This window comes from Engystomops pustulosus, chromosome 2, assembly GCF_040894005.1.
Source record: "Engystomops pustulosus chromosome 2, aEngPut4.maternal, whole genome shotgun sequence".
Taxonomy (NCBI): Eukaryota; Metazoa; Chordata; class Amphibia; order Anura; family Leptodactylidae; genus Engystomops; species Engystomops pustulosus.
In genome coordinates this window covers 18,317,152-18,335,273 of record NC_092412.1, presented here as the reverse complement: position 1 = coordinate 18,335,273, position 18,122 = coordinate 18,317,152, and the positions used below count along the sequence as shown (strand labels likewise).

The 18,122-nt window shown below is 45.3% G+C and overlaps 1 protein-coding gene across 1 annotated transcript in view; it reads right to left on the bottom strand.

Annotated features, from left to right (window-relative positions):
- The window catches only part of C2CD3 (C2 domain containing 3 centriole elongation regulator), a 45,161-nt gene that overhangs the window by 17,757 nt on the left and 9,282 nt on the right, over nt 1-18,122 (bottom strand). The window contains exons 8-21 of the mRNA XM_072133831.1: nt 15,339-15,483; nt 15,106-15,245; nt 14,461-14,661; nt 13,966-14,075; nt 12,727-12,845; nt 11,902-12,033; nt 11,352-11,777; nt 10,061-10,212; nt 9,719-9,956; nt 3,465-3,639; nt 3,193-3,376; nt 1,244-1,416; nt 1,045-1,168; nt 675-943 (exon numbers count right to left, since the gene is read on the bottom strand). Coding sequence (XP_071989932.1) covers nt 675-943; nt 1,045-1,168; nt 1,244-1,416; nt 3,193-3,376; nt 3,465-3,639; nt 9,719-9,956; nt 10,061-10,212; nt 11,352-11,777; nt 11,902-12,033; nt 12,727-12,845; nt 13,966-14,075; nt 14,461-14,661; nt 15,106-15,245; nt 15,339-15,483 — 2,588 coding nt within the window. The remainder of the gene's footprint in view (nt 1-674; nt 944-1,044; nt 1,169-1,243; nt 1,417-3,192; nt 3,377-3,464; nt 3,640-9,718; nt 9,957-10,060; nt 10,213-11,351; nt 11,778-11,901; nt 12,034-12,726; nt 12,846-13,965; nt 14,076-14,460; nt 14,662-15,105; nt 15,246-15,338; nt 15,484-18,122) is intronic.

The following is an 18,122-nucleotide window of genomic DNA, read 5'->3' as shown; positions in this document are numbered from 1 at the left end:
CTAATATGGACTGACCGCGGGATTTAACTTTCAAATTGTGTTGCAAGACATTGCACTTACATGCACCGGGAAGAAGATGGTGAACTCTGTCTGACCTGAGCGGGGAAGCGACACATGCAGGATATCGGGCGCACGATCTTAGTGAATCGCGGCACAGTGCATGATCAGCGGACAATGCACTTTTGGGGGACTCGCAGGACTGTAAAATAAATGTGTACGGGATATCTGGCCCAAACCTATGTAAAGTGTATAGCCAGGTGTAACGATTATGATGGTAATGGTAAAGAATGGGGGAGCAGAGCAGAAACACGTCTTTATATTTCTGATTCCACATATTAAAGGGATTGACCACTCTTTTATACAAGTTGCCCATGTGCCTTTACAACCTTAGTAATAATCCCTGAATGTTCATCAAGTGATTCAGCATTGCTGCGACTTACTTTAGTGCTCTGTGTAGACCCTCAGTGGATATTCGCTTACATGTCTAAGCTCTGATAAATAGGAGGAGCTGCAGCAGGAGATTATGACTCATCCTGCTCCCTCCCCCAGGCTCAGGGCGATGTAATAGCATAGGGAAGCTCCACCACAGAATGTGTGTTGTATTGTTATGGTGAAGGTTATACAAGGCTTGAAGCAATAATTCTGGGTCAGCAGAACTACTCCAGCACTCTTACCGCTTGTCACACTCTGGTGATGGATGGAGAATACGATCTCGGCAGAGTGCAGGGTCTCCGCCAGGCTGCAGGCTTCTCCGCTGCTCCTCTGCGTCACCAGATTACAGGGAAATTCCGAATGATGGTCAAACTCTGGGCAGAAGCTGCGAGCGACGGTACGAGTGTTGCGGACCTCGATCTCCGGCAGGAATGAAGAGCGGATGATGATGAAAGAATTGACCCCGACATCTGCGCTGTACTGAAATGTAGGGTCCTGCTGGGCTAGAGCTCTGTAACGGAACAAGGAGCAGATCAGATATAAGGACCGGATATATGTGTGTGTACTGGATATATGTGTGTGTAGTATGGGACAGACCAGGGTGAGGAGTACCTGGCAGCCGCCTGCAGACCGGACGCCCGCTGGATCTGTACAGATATAGAAGCCATACGTGTAGCAAGCATCCCCACCGGGTTTCTGATGGAGCGTCTATACGTCACGTTTACATTCAGTAATCCTGGGAACAAGGTGATGGGTGGTAACATGGCATTAATGTTCTCCCTATAATGAGCTGATAAAACCTGCAGCTTACCTGAGGATGGTGGTGAAGTGTCCACAATGGCCTCACTCACCGGAGTGAGCGGCAGGCAGAACGTCTGGACCCCCACTCCTTCTCGATGGTGCATTGTCACCATGGCACAGAGACGTGACAGCGGCAGGAGAGCTCTGGCCACAAGCTGATCCCTGACATTGGGGTAATAATACCTAACAAAAAGAGCAATTATTAGTAATCTGCTTATTATGATTACAGTCTTAAAGGAATATACATCTCACTGAAGCACAGGAAAGCAATGGCGCAGGATTATTTAGCATGCTATCCTTAAAGGGAACCTATCACCAGGTGCACCATTTTACCCCATTAAACTGCTAGCCTATCAGGTTTGGGATGAAATGTCCTTTCGAGAATTCCATCTTTTATATGAAATCTCAACCATTTATCTATGAGAAATCTCTTCCAAATTCATGTGACAATCATCAGAGAAGGAGTCATATTTACCAGAGATGAGTCAAGTTTAAAAGTGTCATTCCAGACTTCTCTATGTTCGGTTCTATAGCACCTAGAAACATACTGCCGTTGTCATATTAAAGGGAAAAATCTCACCATGTGGTTTTTGCGAGATATAGACTTGCAAACTCTGGGGGTTAAATTAAATTAGTTGGGAACTGGATCATTATCTGCAGCTCACGTTACCACCTGTAACTCCATTAGATCACAGACCTGATGTGATCTGGAAGATAAGATTCTTATCTTTAATATGACCAGCCACATGTTTCTAGGTGCTATAGAACTGAAGACCAGCCTCTAAACTTGATGCATCTCTGGTAAAATATTACTCTTAAATGAAATGATTCATGGGTGCAATGAACTTTGAAGAATGCAGTGCAGGTAGGTATGTAAACACTATCTGAGGGTTGTTTTCCACAGGGCAATAAGGGGGGGGGGAGAGCTGACAACCAAGGAGGCAGAGAGCTAATACCCCCAATTACACATTATATCCAAGTCAATTTTCTACAAATCCACCCTATGGGTGATCATACAAAAGGTACCGGCAAGGAAGGTTCAATAGACACCCAGGTGATTGCCCAAGATTTAATGTTATCCCATATCCAAAAAAGAGGGGCAATTACATGCTTATTATTGGGGGTCCAACGGTGTATGCACCCACTGATCAAGAAAGTAAAGGTCCGGGTACCCTGTCTGTGCTTTCTCACTATGCATGATCTATAGTAGGACCAGTGATAGCCGGGTGCTGTACCTGGGTAAGTCCAGCAGACCCCGGGACAGTGATGGACAATGGGACTTACTGCTCCATTTAGAAAGGGGCACAGGACCTCCATTCTCTGGGTCAGTGACCTCCCTGTGGTCAGTCCTCACAGAGCAGCAGGTTGTCTTATATCACAGTCATAGGGTATAATAATAAATCTTGAGCTAACCTTTTTAGAGGAAATTTACCATCAAAATCCATCATGATAAACCACTTACTCATAGCTCCAGGCACCGTGACACTCCAAGGCCTCCTTTCCTTTTAAAATCAATTTTCATAATTATGCTATTGACTCCTGGGGGTATTACCATATCCCCTCCATGCTGTAGCTTCACAGGCTGTTACACTGTCTCTCGCTTGATGTCATCTCACACAGTGGGAAGCGCTCCCGCACAATGTAACAGCCGGTGAAGATACTGCATTAAGGGGCTTTGGTAACACCCCTAGGAGCCCTCCTGGTTCATTAGCAAAATTTTAAAAGTTGATCTCAGAAGGAAGGAGGCCATGGATAACAAATATAAGAAGATACCACAGTCACAGTGTCTGGATCTATGAGTACGTTACCCTGGTTCAAAATGATGGATTTTTGTAGTACATTTCCTTTAAATAAACATCATGTAAAAAATCGTGGACATCTGAGAGCAGAGATGGTTCTAGTCCTATGTCCCTATCCTACGGACCACAAAAGGACGTGATCATTTTCCATGGTTCTCACCTGCACCATATTTCAAAGCTCATCCCCCCTCCTGAGGAGAGTCCCTGCAGGGAGTAAGCGCTGAGCAGCAGCCTCTGTACCGGAGTGTCTGATGGAGCCACCACGGAATGGCTCTGCCGATCATTGAAGACCGGGTCTGGCACACAAAGGGTGGTGGCCGTACGTACGGGTTTAAGAGTCAAGCCTGAAATACAACAAAGAAGAAGGAAGCTTTACATTTGATGTGTCACTGACCTTGATGTGACAGAACCGCCATATCGGACCCTTCATACCTTGTTCTGGCAGCTCTGAACCTGGACCGGATACCATAGACTGCACTGGGAAGAAATACTGTACAAAGCAGTCGGCCTCCCCCCACACCGTGGACTGCAGGGGAGCGAGACCTTTCACATTTTCCACATGTATCTCAAAGACGTGATCAGTGCTGCTCTCTGATGTACGGGACACCTGAAATATAGTGGAAAGGGAAGTCACAGATTTTCAGGGAACCTGTCAGCAGCAGGACTATGAAATCTGAATTTATATTCCTGTACTGGGGTTGTGCCCTCACACTGTGGTGCTCTGTGCTAGCTACAGCCAGTGTTATGTTTTGTCCCTGGAGACAATTGCAGGATTGTAGCTTCTCCAAGTGCACAGGGGGGCATGTCCTAACACTGCTGTGCTCTCTGTAACCAGTGTTTGGCATTGTCCCTGGATAGATGTGTAATCACACTTTTGTGTATGTTGTTATTAGCAGTATTGTAGCTTCTCCAAAGTGACTGGGCGTGGGTCCTCACACTGCTGTGGTCTCCGAATCTACTACACAGCATGTGCCCTTCTCGTTGAGAAGATATTATTACACATCTCTCAAGGACACCTGCTGACAAATTCCCTGTAATTACTAGGCACAGTGAGATGGCTGCGGTATAATCCCTACCTCTATAGATGGCTGCGGTATAATCCCTACCTCTATAGATGGCTGCGGTATAATCCCTACCTCTATAGATGGCTGCGGTATAATCCCTACCTCTATAGATGGCTGCGGTATAATCCCTACCTCTATAGATGGCTGCGGTTTAATCCCTACCTCTATAGATGGCTGCGGTTTAATCCCTACCTCTATAGATGGCTGCGGTATAATCCCTACCTCTATAGATGGCTGCGGTATAATCCCTACCTCTATAGATGGCTCCAGTATAATTCCTACCTCTATAGATGGCTCCGGTATAATTCCTACCTCTATAGATGGCTGCGGTATAATCCCTACCTCTATAGATGGCTCCGGTATAATTCCTACCTCTATAGATGGCTCCGGTATAATCCCTACCTCCATAGATGGCTGCGGTATAATTCCTACCTCTATAGATGGCTGCGGTATAATTCCTCCCCCTATAGATGGCTCCGGTATAATCCCTACCTCTATAGATGGCTCCGGTATAATCCCTACCTCTATAGATGGCTGCGGTATAATCCCTACCTCTATAGATGGCTCCGGTATAATTCCTACCTCTATAGATGGCTCCAGTATAATTCCTCCCTCTATAGATGGCTCCGGTATAATTCCTACCTCTATAGATGGCTGCGGTATAATCCCTACCTCTATAGATGGCTCCAGTATAATTCCTACCTCTATAGATGGCTCCGGTATAATTCCTACCTCTATAGATGGCTGCGGTATAATTCCTACCTCCATAGATGGCTGCAGTATAATTCCTACCTCTATAGATGGCTCTGGTATAATCCCTACCTCTATAGATGGCTGCGGTATAATCCCTACCTCCATAGATGGCTGCGGTATAATTCCTACCTCTATAGATGGCTGCGGTATAATCCCTACCTCTATAGATGGCTCCGGTATAATCCCTACCTCTATAGATGGCTGCGGTATAATCCCTACCTCTATAGATGGCTGCGGTATACTCCCTACCTCTATAGATGGCTCCGGTATAATCCCTACCTCTATAGATGGCTCCAGTATAATCCCTACCTCTATAGATGGCTCTGGTATAATCCCTACCTCTATAGATGGCTCTGGTATAATTCCTACCTCTATAGATGGCTCCGGTATAATTCCTACCTCTATAGATGGCTCCGGTATAATCCCTACCTCTATAGATGGCTCCGGTATAATTCCTCCCCCTATAGATGGCTCCGGTATAATCCCTACCTCTATAGATGGCTCCAGTATAATCCCTACCTCTATAGATGGCTCTGGTATAATTCCTACCTCTATAGATGGCTCCGGTATAATTCCTACCTCTATAGATGGCTCTGGTATAATCCCTACCTCTATAGATGGCTCTGGTATAATTCCTACCTCTATAGATGGCTCCGGTATAATTCCTACCTCTATAGATGGCTCTGGTATAATCCCTACCTCTATAGATGGCTCTGGTATAATTCCTCCCCCTATAGATGGCTCCGGTATAATCCCTACCTCTATAGATGGCTCCGGTATAATCCCTACCTCTATAGATGGCTCCGGTATAATTCCTACCTCTATAGATGGCTCCAGTATAATTCCTCCCTCTATAGATGGCTCCGGTATAATTCCTACCTCTATAGATGGCTGCGGTATAATCCCTACCTCTATAGATGGCTCCAGTATAATTCCTACCTCTATAGATGGCTCCAGTATAATTCCTACCTCTATAGATGGCTGCGGTATAATTCCTACCTCTATAGATGGCTCCGGTATAATCCCTACCTCTATAGATGGCTCCGGTATAATTCCTACCTCTATAGATGGTTCCGGTATAATTCCTACCTCTATAGATGGCTCCAGTATAATTCCTACCTCTATAGATGGCTCCGGTATAATTCCTCCCTCTATAGATGGCTGCGGTATAATTCCTCCCTCTATAGATGGCTGCGGTATAATCCCTACCTCTATAGATGGCTCCAGTATAATTCCTACCTCTATAGATGGCTCCGGTATAATTCCTACCTCTATAGATGGCTCCGGTATAATTCCTACCTCTATAGATGGCTCCGGTATAATTCCTACCTCTATAGATGGCTCCGGTATAATCCCTACCTCTATAGATGGCTCCGGTACAATCCCTACCTCTATAGATGGCTGCGGTATAATCCCTACCTCTATAGATGGCTCCAGTATAATTCCTCCCTCTATAGATGGCTGCGGTATAATCCCTACCTCTATAGATGGCTCTGGTATAATTCCTACCTCTATAGATGGCTGCGGTATAATCCCTACCCCTATAGATGGCTCCGGTATAATCCCTACCTCTATAGATGGCTCTGGTATAATTCCTACCTCTATAGATGGCTCTGGTATAATCCCTACCTCTATAGATGGCTGCGGTATAATTCCTACCTCTATAGATGGCTGCGGTATAATCCCTACCTCTATAGATGGCTCCGGTATAATCCCTACCTCTATAGATGGCTCCGGTATAATCCCTACCTCTATAGATGGCTCCAGTATAATCCCTACCTCTATAGATGGCTGCGGTATAATCCCTACCTCTATAGATGGCTCTGGTATAATTCCTACCTCTATAGATGGCTGCGGTATAATCCCTACCTCTATAGATGGCTCTGGTATAATTCCTACCTCTATAGATGGCTCTGGTATAATCCCTACCTCTATAGATGGCTGCGGTATAATCCCTACCTCTATAGATGGCTGCGGTATAATCCCTACCTCTATAGATGGCTCTGGTATAATTCCTACCTCTATAGATGGCTGCGGTATAATTCCTCCCTCTATAGATGGCTCTGGTATAATCCCTACCTCTATAGATGGCTCCGGTATAATCCCTACCTCTATAGATGGCTCTGGTATAATTCCTCCCTCTATAGATGGCTCTGGTATAATTCCTACCTCTATAGATGGCTCCGGTATAATCCCTACCCCTATAGATGGCTCCGGTATAATCCCTACCTCTATAGATGGCTCTGGTATAATCCCTACCTCTATAGATGGCTCTGGTATAATTCCTACCTCTATAGATGGCTGCGGTATAATCCCTACCTCTATAGATGGCTCTGGTATAATTCCTACCTCTATAGATGGCTCTGGTATAATCCCTACCTCTATAGATGGCTGCGGTATAATCCCTACCTCTATAGATGGCTCTGGTATAATTCCTACCTCTATAGATGGCTCTGGTATAATCCCTACCTCTATAGATGGCTGCGGTATAATCCCTACCTCTATAGATGGCTCTGGTATAATTCCTACCTCTATAGATGGCTGCGGTATAATCCCTACCTCTATAGATGGCTCTGGTATAATTCCTACCTCTATAGATGGCTGCGGTATAATCCCTACCTCTATAGATGGCTCTGGTATAATTCCTACCTCTATAGATGGCTCCGGTATAATCCCTACCTCTATAGATGGCTCCGGTATAATCCCTACCTCTATAGATGGCTCTGGTATAATTCCTACCTCTATAGATGGCTCTGGTATAATCCCTACCTCTATAGATGGCTGCGGTATAATTCCTACCTCTATAGATGGCTGCGGTATAATCCCTACCTCTATAGATGGCTCCGGTATAATCCCTACCTCTATAGATGGCTCCGGTATAATCCCTACCTCTATAGATGGCTCCAGTATAATCCCTACCTCTATAGATGGCTGCGGTATAATCCCTACCTCTATAGATGGCTCTGGTATAATTCCTACCTCTATAGATGGCTGCGGTATAATCCCTACCTCTATAGATGGCTCTGGTATAATTCCTACCTCTATAGATGGCTCTGGTATAATCCCTACCTCTATAGATGGCTGCGGTATAATCCCTACCTCTATAGATGGCTGCGGTATAATCCCTACCTCTATAGATGGCTCTGGTATAATTCCTACCTCTATAGATGGCTGCGGTATAATTCCTCCCTCTATAGATGGCTCTGGTATAATCCCTACCTCTATAGATGGCTCCGGTATAATCCCTACCTCTATAGATGGCTCTGGTATAATTCCTCCCTCTATAGATGGCTCTGGTATAATTCCTACCTCTATAGATGGCTCCGGTATAATCCCTACCCCTATAGATGGCTCCGGTATAATCCCTACCTCTATAGATGGCTCTGGTATAATCCCTACCTCTATAGATGGCTCTGGTATAATTCCTACCTCTATAGATGGCTGCGGTATAATCCCTACCTCTATAGATGGCTCTGGTATAATTCCTACCTCTATAGATGGCTCTGGTATAATCCCTACCTCTATAGATGGCTGCGGTATAATCCCTACCTCTATAGATGGCTCTGGTATAATTCCTACCTCTATAGATGGCTCTGGTATAATCCCTACCTCTATAGATGGCTGCGGTATAATCCCTACCTCTATAGATGGCTCTGGTATAATTCCTACCTCTATAGATGGCTGCGGTATAATCCCTACCTCTATAGATGGCTCTGGTATAATTCCTACCTCTATAGATGGCTGCGGTATAATCCCTACCTCTATAGATGGCTCTGGTATAATTCCTACCTCTATAGATGGCTCCGGTATAATCCCTACCTCTATAGATGGCTCCGGTATAATCCCTACCTCTATAGATGGCTCTGGTATAATTCCTCCCTCTATAGATGGCTCTGGTATAATTCCTACCTCTATAGATGGCTCCGGTATAATCCCTACCCCTATAGATGGCTCCGGTATAATCCCTACCTCTATAGATGGCTCCGGTATAATCCCTACCTCTATAGACGGCTCCGGTATAATTCCTACCTCTATAGATGGCTGCGGTATAATCCCTACCTCTATAGATGGCTGCGGTATAATTCCTCCCTCTATAGATGGCTGCGGTATAATTCCTACCTCTATAGATGGCTGCGGTATAATCCCTACCTCTATAGATGGCTCTGGTATAATCCCTACCTCTATAGATGGCTCCGGTATAATCCCTACCTCTATAGACGGCTCCGGTATAATCCCTACCTCTATAGACGGCTCCGGTATAATCCCTACCTCTATAGATGGCTCTGGTATAATCCCTACCTCTATAGATGGCTCCGGTATAATCCCTACCTCTATAGACGGCTCCGGTATAATCCCTACCTCTATAGACGGCTCCGGTATAATCCCTACCTCTATAGATGGCTGCGGTATAATCCCTACCTCTATAGATGGCTCCGGTATAATCCCTACCTCTATAGATGGCTGCGGTATAATTCCTACCTCTATAGATGGCTGCGGTATAATCCCTACCTCTATAGACGGCTCCGGTATAATCCCTACCTCTATAGACGGCTCCGGTATAATCCCTACCTCTATAGATGGCTGCGGTATAATCCCTACCTCTATAGATGGCTCCGGTATAATCCCTACCTCTATAGATGGCTGCGGTATAATTCCTACCTCTATAGATGGCTGCGGTATAATCCCTACCTCTATAGATGGCTGCGGTATAATTCCTACCTCTATAGATGGCTCCGGTATAATCCCTACCTCTATAGATGGCTGCGGTATAATTCCTACCTCTATAGATGGCTGCGGTATAATCCCTACCTCTATAGATGGCTCCGGTATAATCCCTACCTCTATAGACGGCTGCGGTATAATCCCTACCTCTATAGACGGCTGCGGTGGATCCAGGAAGTGCGCCGGCCTTGGGATTTGTGCTGCGGAGCTTCCCTCATTTTTTAACCTTTGCAGCGCCACCACTTGGTCTCCTGATCCCATGGCAAGCAGGACCTTGAGTCGGCCTCGCTCACCGCCGCTGTACATGTCCACGACTGGGACAAAGCTGTCCACCGCAACCACCGGATACTGCGCTTGGAGCAGAAGGCGGCAAATTTTTGGGTCACTGCGCGAAAATAAATGAATAATAAAATTCCAAGACTAGAACATGGAGAAAACCAAAGCAAAGATATAAGTACATACAATATCCGGACGAGCGACTGCTCTCACCTGAAGGACATGTAGAACTGATGCAGGGGCAGCTTAGCGAGCCCCAGGAGCTGGTCAGTACCCGGGCCCGGGACCTTACTCCAGACCTCAATGATCATCATGTTATTCTTCACTCTCTCCAGGAGCCGACCCGTCACACTGACCGGAGCAACCTGGAGAAACACACAACAACAACCGATGCTTGGAAAATCATGTCACGTCACACGTAGATCAAAGGATAAGGGAGTGGCTGCTCCATTCACTAGTACAGTCACCAGGACCGCTTTTTCAGCAAATAAATTGAGTAATGAAGAGTTATAACACTTTCTAATGTACTTTCTGTATTAAATCCTCAAAGTTTTCGAGATTTCTGTTTGCTGTCATTCTATAGGAAGCTTCTATGTTACTTCCTGTGGATTGACACCGGTCCATGGTCATGTGATGTCACACAGGTACACACCTCGCTATATCCCCGTTCATGTGAAGTCACACAGGTGCACACCTCGTTATATCCCCGTTCATGTGATGTCACACAGGTGCACAGCTCATTATATACCCTTGGTCATGTGACGTCACACAGGTGCACAGCTCATTATATACCCTTGGTCATGTGATGTCACACAGGAGCACAGCTCATTATATACCCTTGGTCATGTGACGTCACACAGGTGCACAGCTCATTATATACCCTTGGTCATGTGAAGTCACACAGGTGCACAGCTCATTATATACCCTTGGTCATGTGATGTCACACAGGTGCACAGCTCATTATATACCCTTGGTCATGTGATGTCACACAGGTGCACAGCTCATTATATACCCTTGGTCATGTGATGTCACACAGGTGCACAGCTCATTATATACCCTTGGTCATGTGATGTCACACAGGTGCACAGCTCATTATATACCCTTGGTCATGTGATGTCACACAGGTGCACAGCTCATTATATACCCTTGGTCATGTGATGTCACACAGGCGCACAGCTTGTTGAATATCACATGTCTTTAGGATAGAATAAAAGACCTGTGAGTGTCGGACACCCAGCACTAGCAATGACTTCCTGTTGCTCCTACACAGCCCCGTGTATAGTAGCCATGCTTGACAATTCCCTTGTTTGGGACTGAACTACAAACAGCCCATGTATGTGACATCACGGGCCTGGGAAGCAAAAGCTGCACCCCAACGCAGCGTTGCGACTGCTGATCAGTGGCGGTGCCAGGTGTTCGCCCCCCACGATCCTGATATTTACAAGATATCCTAAGGAAAACTGAACAAGATGACAGGTTGCTGTGTCACATCATTAGAAGTTACCTGGGAGAAGCTGAACACAGGCTGGTTACTGCCCCACACCACAGCCGAGCGAGTGGCTTCCGGGCCAGAAAACAGTTTGCAGTTGAGATATGGATTACAAGTCGGGGAATACTCGGGTCCACACACTAAGTCCTTGCCTTCGGGCACCATTAGGATAACGTGCAGCAATAAGCCATTCTCCTCCTCGGGCTCTGGTACTTGCTGTGGCTGCTCCTTATGATGGAGGACCGGCTGTTTAGCAGGTGGGGCAGAGGGTGCGGGCTCTGAGTGATGTTCTGAAGAGCCCTCTGCGTATGTCTGATCTTCTGGGGCTTGAATTTTTACGTGGGGCCTGGAGGGGGAGGCGGAGGAGTCCTGCACTTTTAGCGATGACTTCTCCGGGATGTTAGCAAAGTCTCTGCTATCTCCAGCAATGGCTACAGACACCTGTCACAGAGAACATGGAGAGATTTAATAACTGAGTACATGGGAACATCATCTAGTATCTTCTGGCCTCACGCCACATATGGAAAAGGTGGATCAGTGAGGACCTCAGCAGCAGAGACCTTACCTTCAAGGGGCCGACATCTTCTAATTCCCGTAGTTCTTCCAAACACTGCACCGGAAGCGATTGCGAGACAGAGAGATCCTGAGATCGGAGAACTTCACGAAGGGACAGAATGGCAGATCCAAGAAGTCCGGGCTACAGAAATAAACATAGGAACCGTTATGTACTGCACAAATGACAGGCAGGAGGCTCCCATGCAGGAGGCAGCCTGCACTGGAATACATCTCACAGGCTGTAGTCTTACTGAGGCCTGTAAGATGGTGAAGACAAAGTAGGGGGAATCACAAATCTTGTCCTACACTGTGAACATTAGGAGGGGAATCTAGACCACAGACCGCGAAGAAGTGACATCACCTCATCGCATGTATCATTGACTGAGAGCACCAACATTTGGAGTGAGAAATATCTGGACCGCACATCCAGGCTCTACACAATGATCTATTACTACCAGGCTGCATTATCAAAATGAACTTGAGGTCACATTTTGAGTAAAGTGCATAAGCTACTAACCTCTTCAAGGTGACCTCCTTTTAGTGGGTCTCTTGTATGCACCACCATGGTCATAGACTATACTGCCGTTTTAAAAATACAGGTCCAAATCAGGGAGCAATACAGAGACTCCTAGGCCCCGGCCCTCTCTTCTTACCAGGCCAGTGACAGGAGTCACCCAGTATTTTCCCCCTTGATGGTCCTGACAATTATCGGCATCCAGGGTACAAATAGAGTTTGTATCAGATGAGCAGTCTGGCCGGAACCCCCTCTGCCCCATGGCTCACACATGTAAGTGGCTGCAGATTATCACCATGGTCAGGATGTGCAGCACCCTACCTTTTTCTGGGTGCTCTTCCTCATAAAGATCTGGAAGGTCAGACCGCTGTTCCACCAGTGCTGGATCATCTGTCCATGGAACAAGATGGGAAACACAAATCTCTGCTGGAATTTCACAACTGCAGCAAACAAAGTAAAATAAATATAAAGTTATACTAAGAAATCTTATAATCCGACAAATTAGAAAGAGTCCAAGAACTGTTCTCCAGCAGCCACCACCAGGCTATAAGAGCTGGTGCATGCTGGGAGCTGCTGCTTCTCTGCTGCCCACAAAAAAAAAAAAAAAAGCCTCATGTATACAGGAGTCATATCCATGCGCCCACATTAAAGGGAACTGGTCACCAGTATTTACCCCATTAAACTACCAGCCCCCTCAGGTAGGGGGATAAAAATGTCCTTTCTAGACTTCCATTCTTCAGTTTACCTATAAAAATGTCTCCTCCAAAGTCAAGTGACAATGAGTCGAGAAGTCATATTTTACTGAACATAAGTCAAATTTAGAGGCTGCAGGGGGAGACCCACTTCAGTTCTATAGAATCTAGAAACTTGTTGTTGAGATGCAGAACCAGAGATACAGGCACTAAGTCCTATAAGAAAGGAAATGGAGATGTCTGAAGCGATCCCCCCCCCCCCCCACTGCATTCTCTACACTTGACTCATCTCAAGCAAATATGACTCTTCTTAGACCATTAGCATAAGACCTGAGAGTGGATTATTTTTCTATTTATAGGCAACCAAGTTATATTTCACCTTGGTAGTTTAATGGGTTAAAATGTTGTGACAGTGTCCTTTTAAATGTGACATCAGCCCTGTGCCCATCACCATCTAATTTCCCCCTGATAGACATGCAAGACAGTTTCATGAGATTCAAAGAATAAACATATCAGTATATTTTGGAGTGGGGAAGACTATGCAAGCAAACACAGGTCACTCCTAGATGGTCATAGACTGTAAGCTCTTGTGTGCAGGGCCCTCAATCCTATTGTTTCATCTGAACTGATCATTTTGTTATGTTATTACTCTGTATGTTATTCCACTGTAATGTCTCATTTTATTTGTACATGCATGATCTGTTAAACGCTGCAGAATATGCGGAATAAGTAGGGGCTATAGAAATGGAGATTCATTTATGTACTGCATAATCCACAGAGGGTTGCAAGAAAATAGAGCTGCTTACAGTGTGTGCGGAAACCATCATGCACTGAAAAAAAACTAAATCTGGAAATGAAGACAATTTACCTCCATTTATGATCTTGCTTGAAACCAGCCGTGTAATTTCCGTCGCGACTGTTAATTCTCCACCTTTGTTCTTGGAAGACACCGGAAAATGGAATTCCACAAAGAACGTTCTGACAAGAAGCAAAAAGGTTACAGAGGGCACAGGTGACAGATATACAGGTCCCTACAGTAAAAGGGGTTGTCTAGATCCTAAAGCACCGCTATCCTGATAACCTATCCGATCATCTGTTACAGCTATCTCCATACTATTGGAGACAGAAGCAGAAGGCTTTGATCACTGTATGGCAGCCTGGGGACTAGGAGCTCAGTGTCACTGTTGTCATGCAATGAATAGAGCTTTCTGCTCCCAAGCTCCAGCCACTGTGTAGGCTTTATACTGAGAGGCTCATGAATGAGCCGATTGGTGCAGAGTTGGTGTCTTGGATCCCCCCCCCCCCCCCCAATCACATACTGATGACATATGCTGCACCAGGTAACTGATCTTACAGGACTAACCGTTTTATGCCCGATGTCGGCCGTGGTGGTTTCCCCTTGCTGCTCATCTTGCTGGGCGTCACTTGGTCGCCCTCTGGCTTGATCTTTAAAGACTCCACAATGACCCGGGCAGCGTGTACACGTCCCAGCTGTGTCAGGCGATCCACACTCAAGTCAATGGGTTCAGCTCTTGTTCCAACTTTACTTGAGCGCTGCGGTGATCTGCAATTTAATACAAAGTGTTAACTCTAACATTTTATACATTCAGGTGTTTGCTGGGCAAAAAAAATATTGAAACTATATATTCATAAAATATTGATGGGGGTCCAACAATCAGCTATTTTCAGCGGCTGATATAATAAATGATTGAAAGCTGCTGAGCAGGATCCAGGCCTGACCACTACAGAGAGAATAGCTGATCTATGGGGTTGCCAGACTATTGGTAGAAACTATTATATCCATATGTTATCAAAATGTTTAACCTGGAGAATCCCGAAGTAACTGACACTATAGAAACACTGCAATATAACAAACCAAGGTGTCGTGTGATTGGTGGGACATCAGCCACTAAACAGGACACTAGTGTTCCTTAACATCAATGAAAAAGTTGAAGTGGAGGAATTTGGAAGCAGGGCTCACATATAAACTCTGCTACTTAGAGGTTACCTGGAGGAGACGTCCATTGATATCTGCTCCTCTCCGTCATCGGGAGAAGGTTTCGAGTCACCCACCCTCTCAGCTTTAGTCTTCTTCCTTCTAGATTGATCGTCATCACTGATGATATCACTAGAGCTGTCATCTAATTTCTGCAGAGAAGCAATGTGGGAAAAGCTCACCTTTAAGAAGCCACATTGGTTGAGTCTATACACACACATTAGTGTCTATGTCCAGGTCCTCACCGGTGCCTTGTAGAAGAGATTCTCCAGGAGGCTCTGGTCGTAGAGGGGGTCATTCAGTTCGCTCTCGTTGTAGAAGTCGCTTCCTGCTATGGACTCGGGGGGCGAGCCGGTCCCATCCCAGAACTGACCGAGGGACACAGAGGAGCTGAAGCAAATAAAGCAGAGATATTATAGTGTCTGTTCTTAAAGGGTATTCCAAGATCTTTAGGATAGGTCATCAGACTGGAGGGGAAAGCCAACCGCTGGTATCAATGCTCTTGCCAGAGTCGTAACAGCATGGGGCAGATTTATCAGGCTAACTATAAGTCAGAATGTTCTATGTTGACCATGGCACAGCTCAGCTTTCATTTTACCAGTGCTCATGAATATTTTAAAGGGGAGCTGTGATTGGTTGCCATGGGTAACTAAGAACATTCTGACTTTTAGACACCTTGATAAATCTGCCTCTATGTCCATCAGTAACATGGTCTGTTTTCAGTTCAGATACAGAGGCCAAAACCTTCTTACAGGAGCAGCACCACAACTGTCCAAAGGTCGAGTCTTGCAGCTCAGCTACAATATAATGAAAGGACTGAGCTGCAATACAATAAATAAGTTGATATGGGACGGTGAGGTCCTGGTTTTTGGAAGAAAGCTGCTATATTCTCTATGGAAACTCCCTTTGTTTATTAAAATAAAAACATTACACAGGGAAGGCAGTCAATCCACACTATGCAATGCATACGCATGTACACAAACAACTCTTTTTCCATATTACAAAACATATTTTCTTTTTTTTTTTTTTTTTTTTTTAAATCAGGTAGTTTTTATTAGAGGTTTTTACCCCTTTTTCCATACATCCATGAACAAAATGTACATCAACCCAGAAAAAAAAAAAAAAAAAAAAAACTGCCGCAGGCAGCCAACAGTAGTACACATTGTTACATGCAAAGTATCAATTTTACATTGTTACCACATTTCTGTACCATTTTCTGTGTTTTTAATCTACCCGTAACACATACATAATCCCAACAGCCCCCCCCCCCCCCCAAACCCCTCCCCGTGAGCCAGCTCCCTATTTGGGCTATCTGATCCCAAATCAACTGAGACGTGTGTGCCTTGTAATTCTTTATCTTGCTAACGATAGCTGATATTCTAGACTCGCTCTAATTCTAACCAAAGCAGCAGAGGGCAGACCGGGAGTATCAAACCATCTACCCCATATCTTTTCAAATTTAGGAATACAATTCCTTTTCAAATATGTGCTATATTCTAGCCGTATAACCGCATTCATACGTTCTACAAACTCCTTTTTGTCTGGAGGCCGAGGCCTTATCCAATGGGCAGCTATAACCTTTCTGGCCTGATACAACGATCGCTGTATCGCAACATTAATGGGTTCAGTCAAATTATGTACATTTAGCACCCCCAAAAGACATGCCAGAGGAGACTCTTCAACAGAAATGGAATAAACTTTACGTATGATGTCTAAGACAGACTTCCATAAGGTTCCTAGTTCCCTGCACTCCCACATCATATGGAGTATCCCAGCCTCCTCAGCTCCACACCTGGGACATTCAGAATTTGGTCTAACGCCTATTTGACACAGCAATTGGGGAGACTTGTACGCTCTATGCAGGAGCAGCAAATGGGACATTCTACGTGCTTCACTAGGGGAAAGAATAGGTAGCAATTCCAGGGCCTCGGTCCATTGTTCTTCTGAGATAGGGCCTACATCCCTGTTCCATTTAGTGAAGCATTTTAGCGGGATGTCCTTATTGGAGTCACTAAGCAATACTGTATATATATAAGAAATTAACCCTTTGGTAGAATTTGCTTTTAAAATCCTATGCAATGCCCCACTAGTACCCACCTCTATTGGCTCATCCCTAGTCTGTGTGTTAAACGCATGGCGGAGTTGTAGATACTGGTAAAACCAGGCATGTGGCAGTTGAAAGTCTTCTTGCAATTGGGCGAAAGTTTTACAGCTATCATCCACGCATAGATGTTTCAGTGTCTTCACCCCTTTTGCTTCCCACGGAGTAAATCCCTCCAACCTGAATATTTCTGGTAAAGCCGGATTACGCCATAGTGGCGTATCTGAGGTATATTTGGGAATGCCCATAATTACCTTAGCTTTCTGCCACACCTTATTCATAAGGGATAGGGTCGGCTTTTTCCCCATATCCCCCCCGCCAAATGCTGCTTCTACAGCGTGCACCGGTGTTGTGTGCTTTGTCCATAGACTTATTAGCCTGCCTGCGGAGGTGCTCTTTCCCTCGACAATATCGTCCCCCCATCCTTTGAAATGCTGTATCTGTGCCGCTAGAAAGTAGAGCCACGGATTTGGGATTGCCAAGCCACCGTCCGTCTTTCCCCTTTGCAGTGTAATTAAACTTATCCTGGCTTGTTGCCCTTTCCATATCAACCTCCTAAACAAGCCATTGATCCTCCGAAAATACTTCTGCGACAGCCAAACTGGCGAATTGTGAATTATATATAGCAACTGAGGCATCAGCACCATTTTGATAAGATTGCCTCTCCCGATCGGGGATAGTGGGAGTTTACACCATAATTTGATCTTACTTGCAAATTTGGCCAGCAACGGTTCTACGTTGTCCTTAATGAAATCCCTGGGATTTGATGTCACTTCCACCCCAAGGTATCTAAACTTATTTACCACCTGTAGCGGCACCCCCGCCGGGATATCAATAACCGGATTAGGCGATAGCGGCATTAAAACAGACTTATCCCAATTTATGGAAAATCCAGAATATGTGCCAAACTCTTGTATGATTGACATTA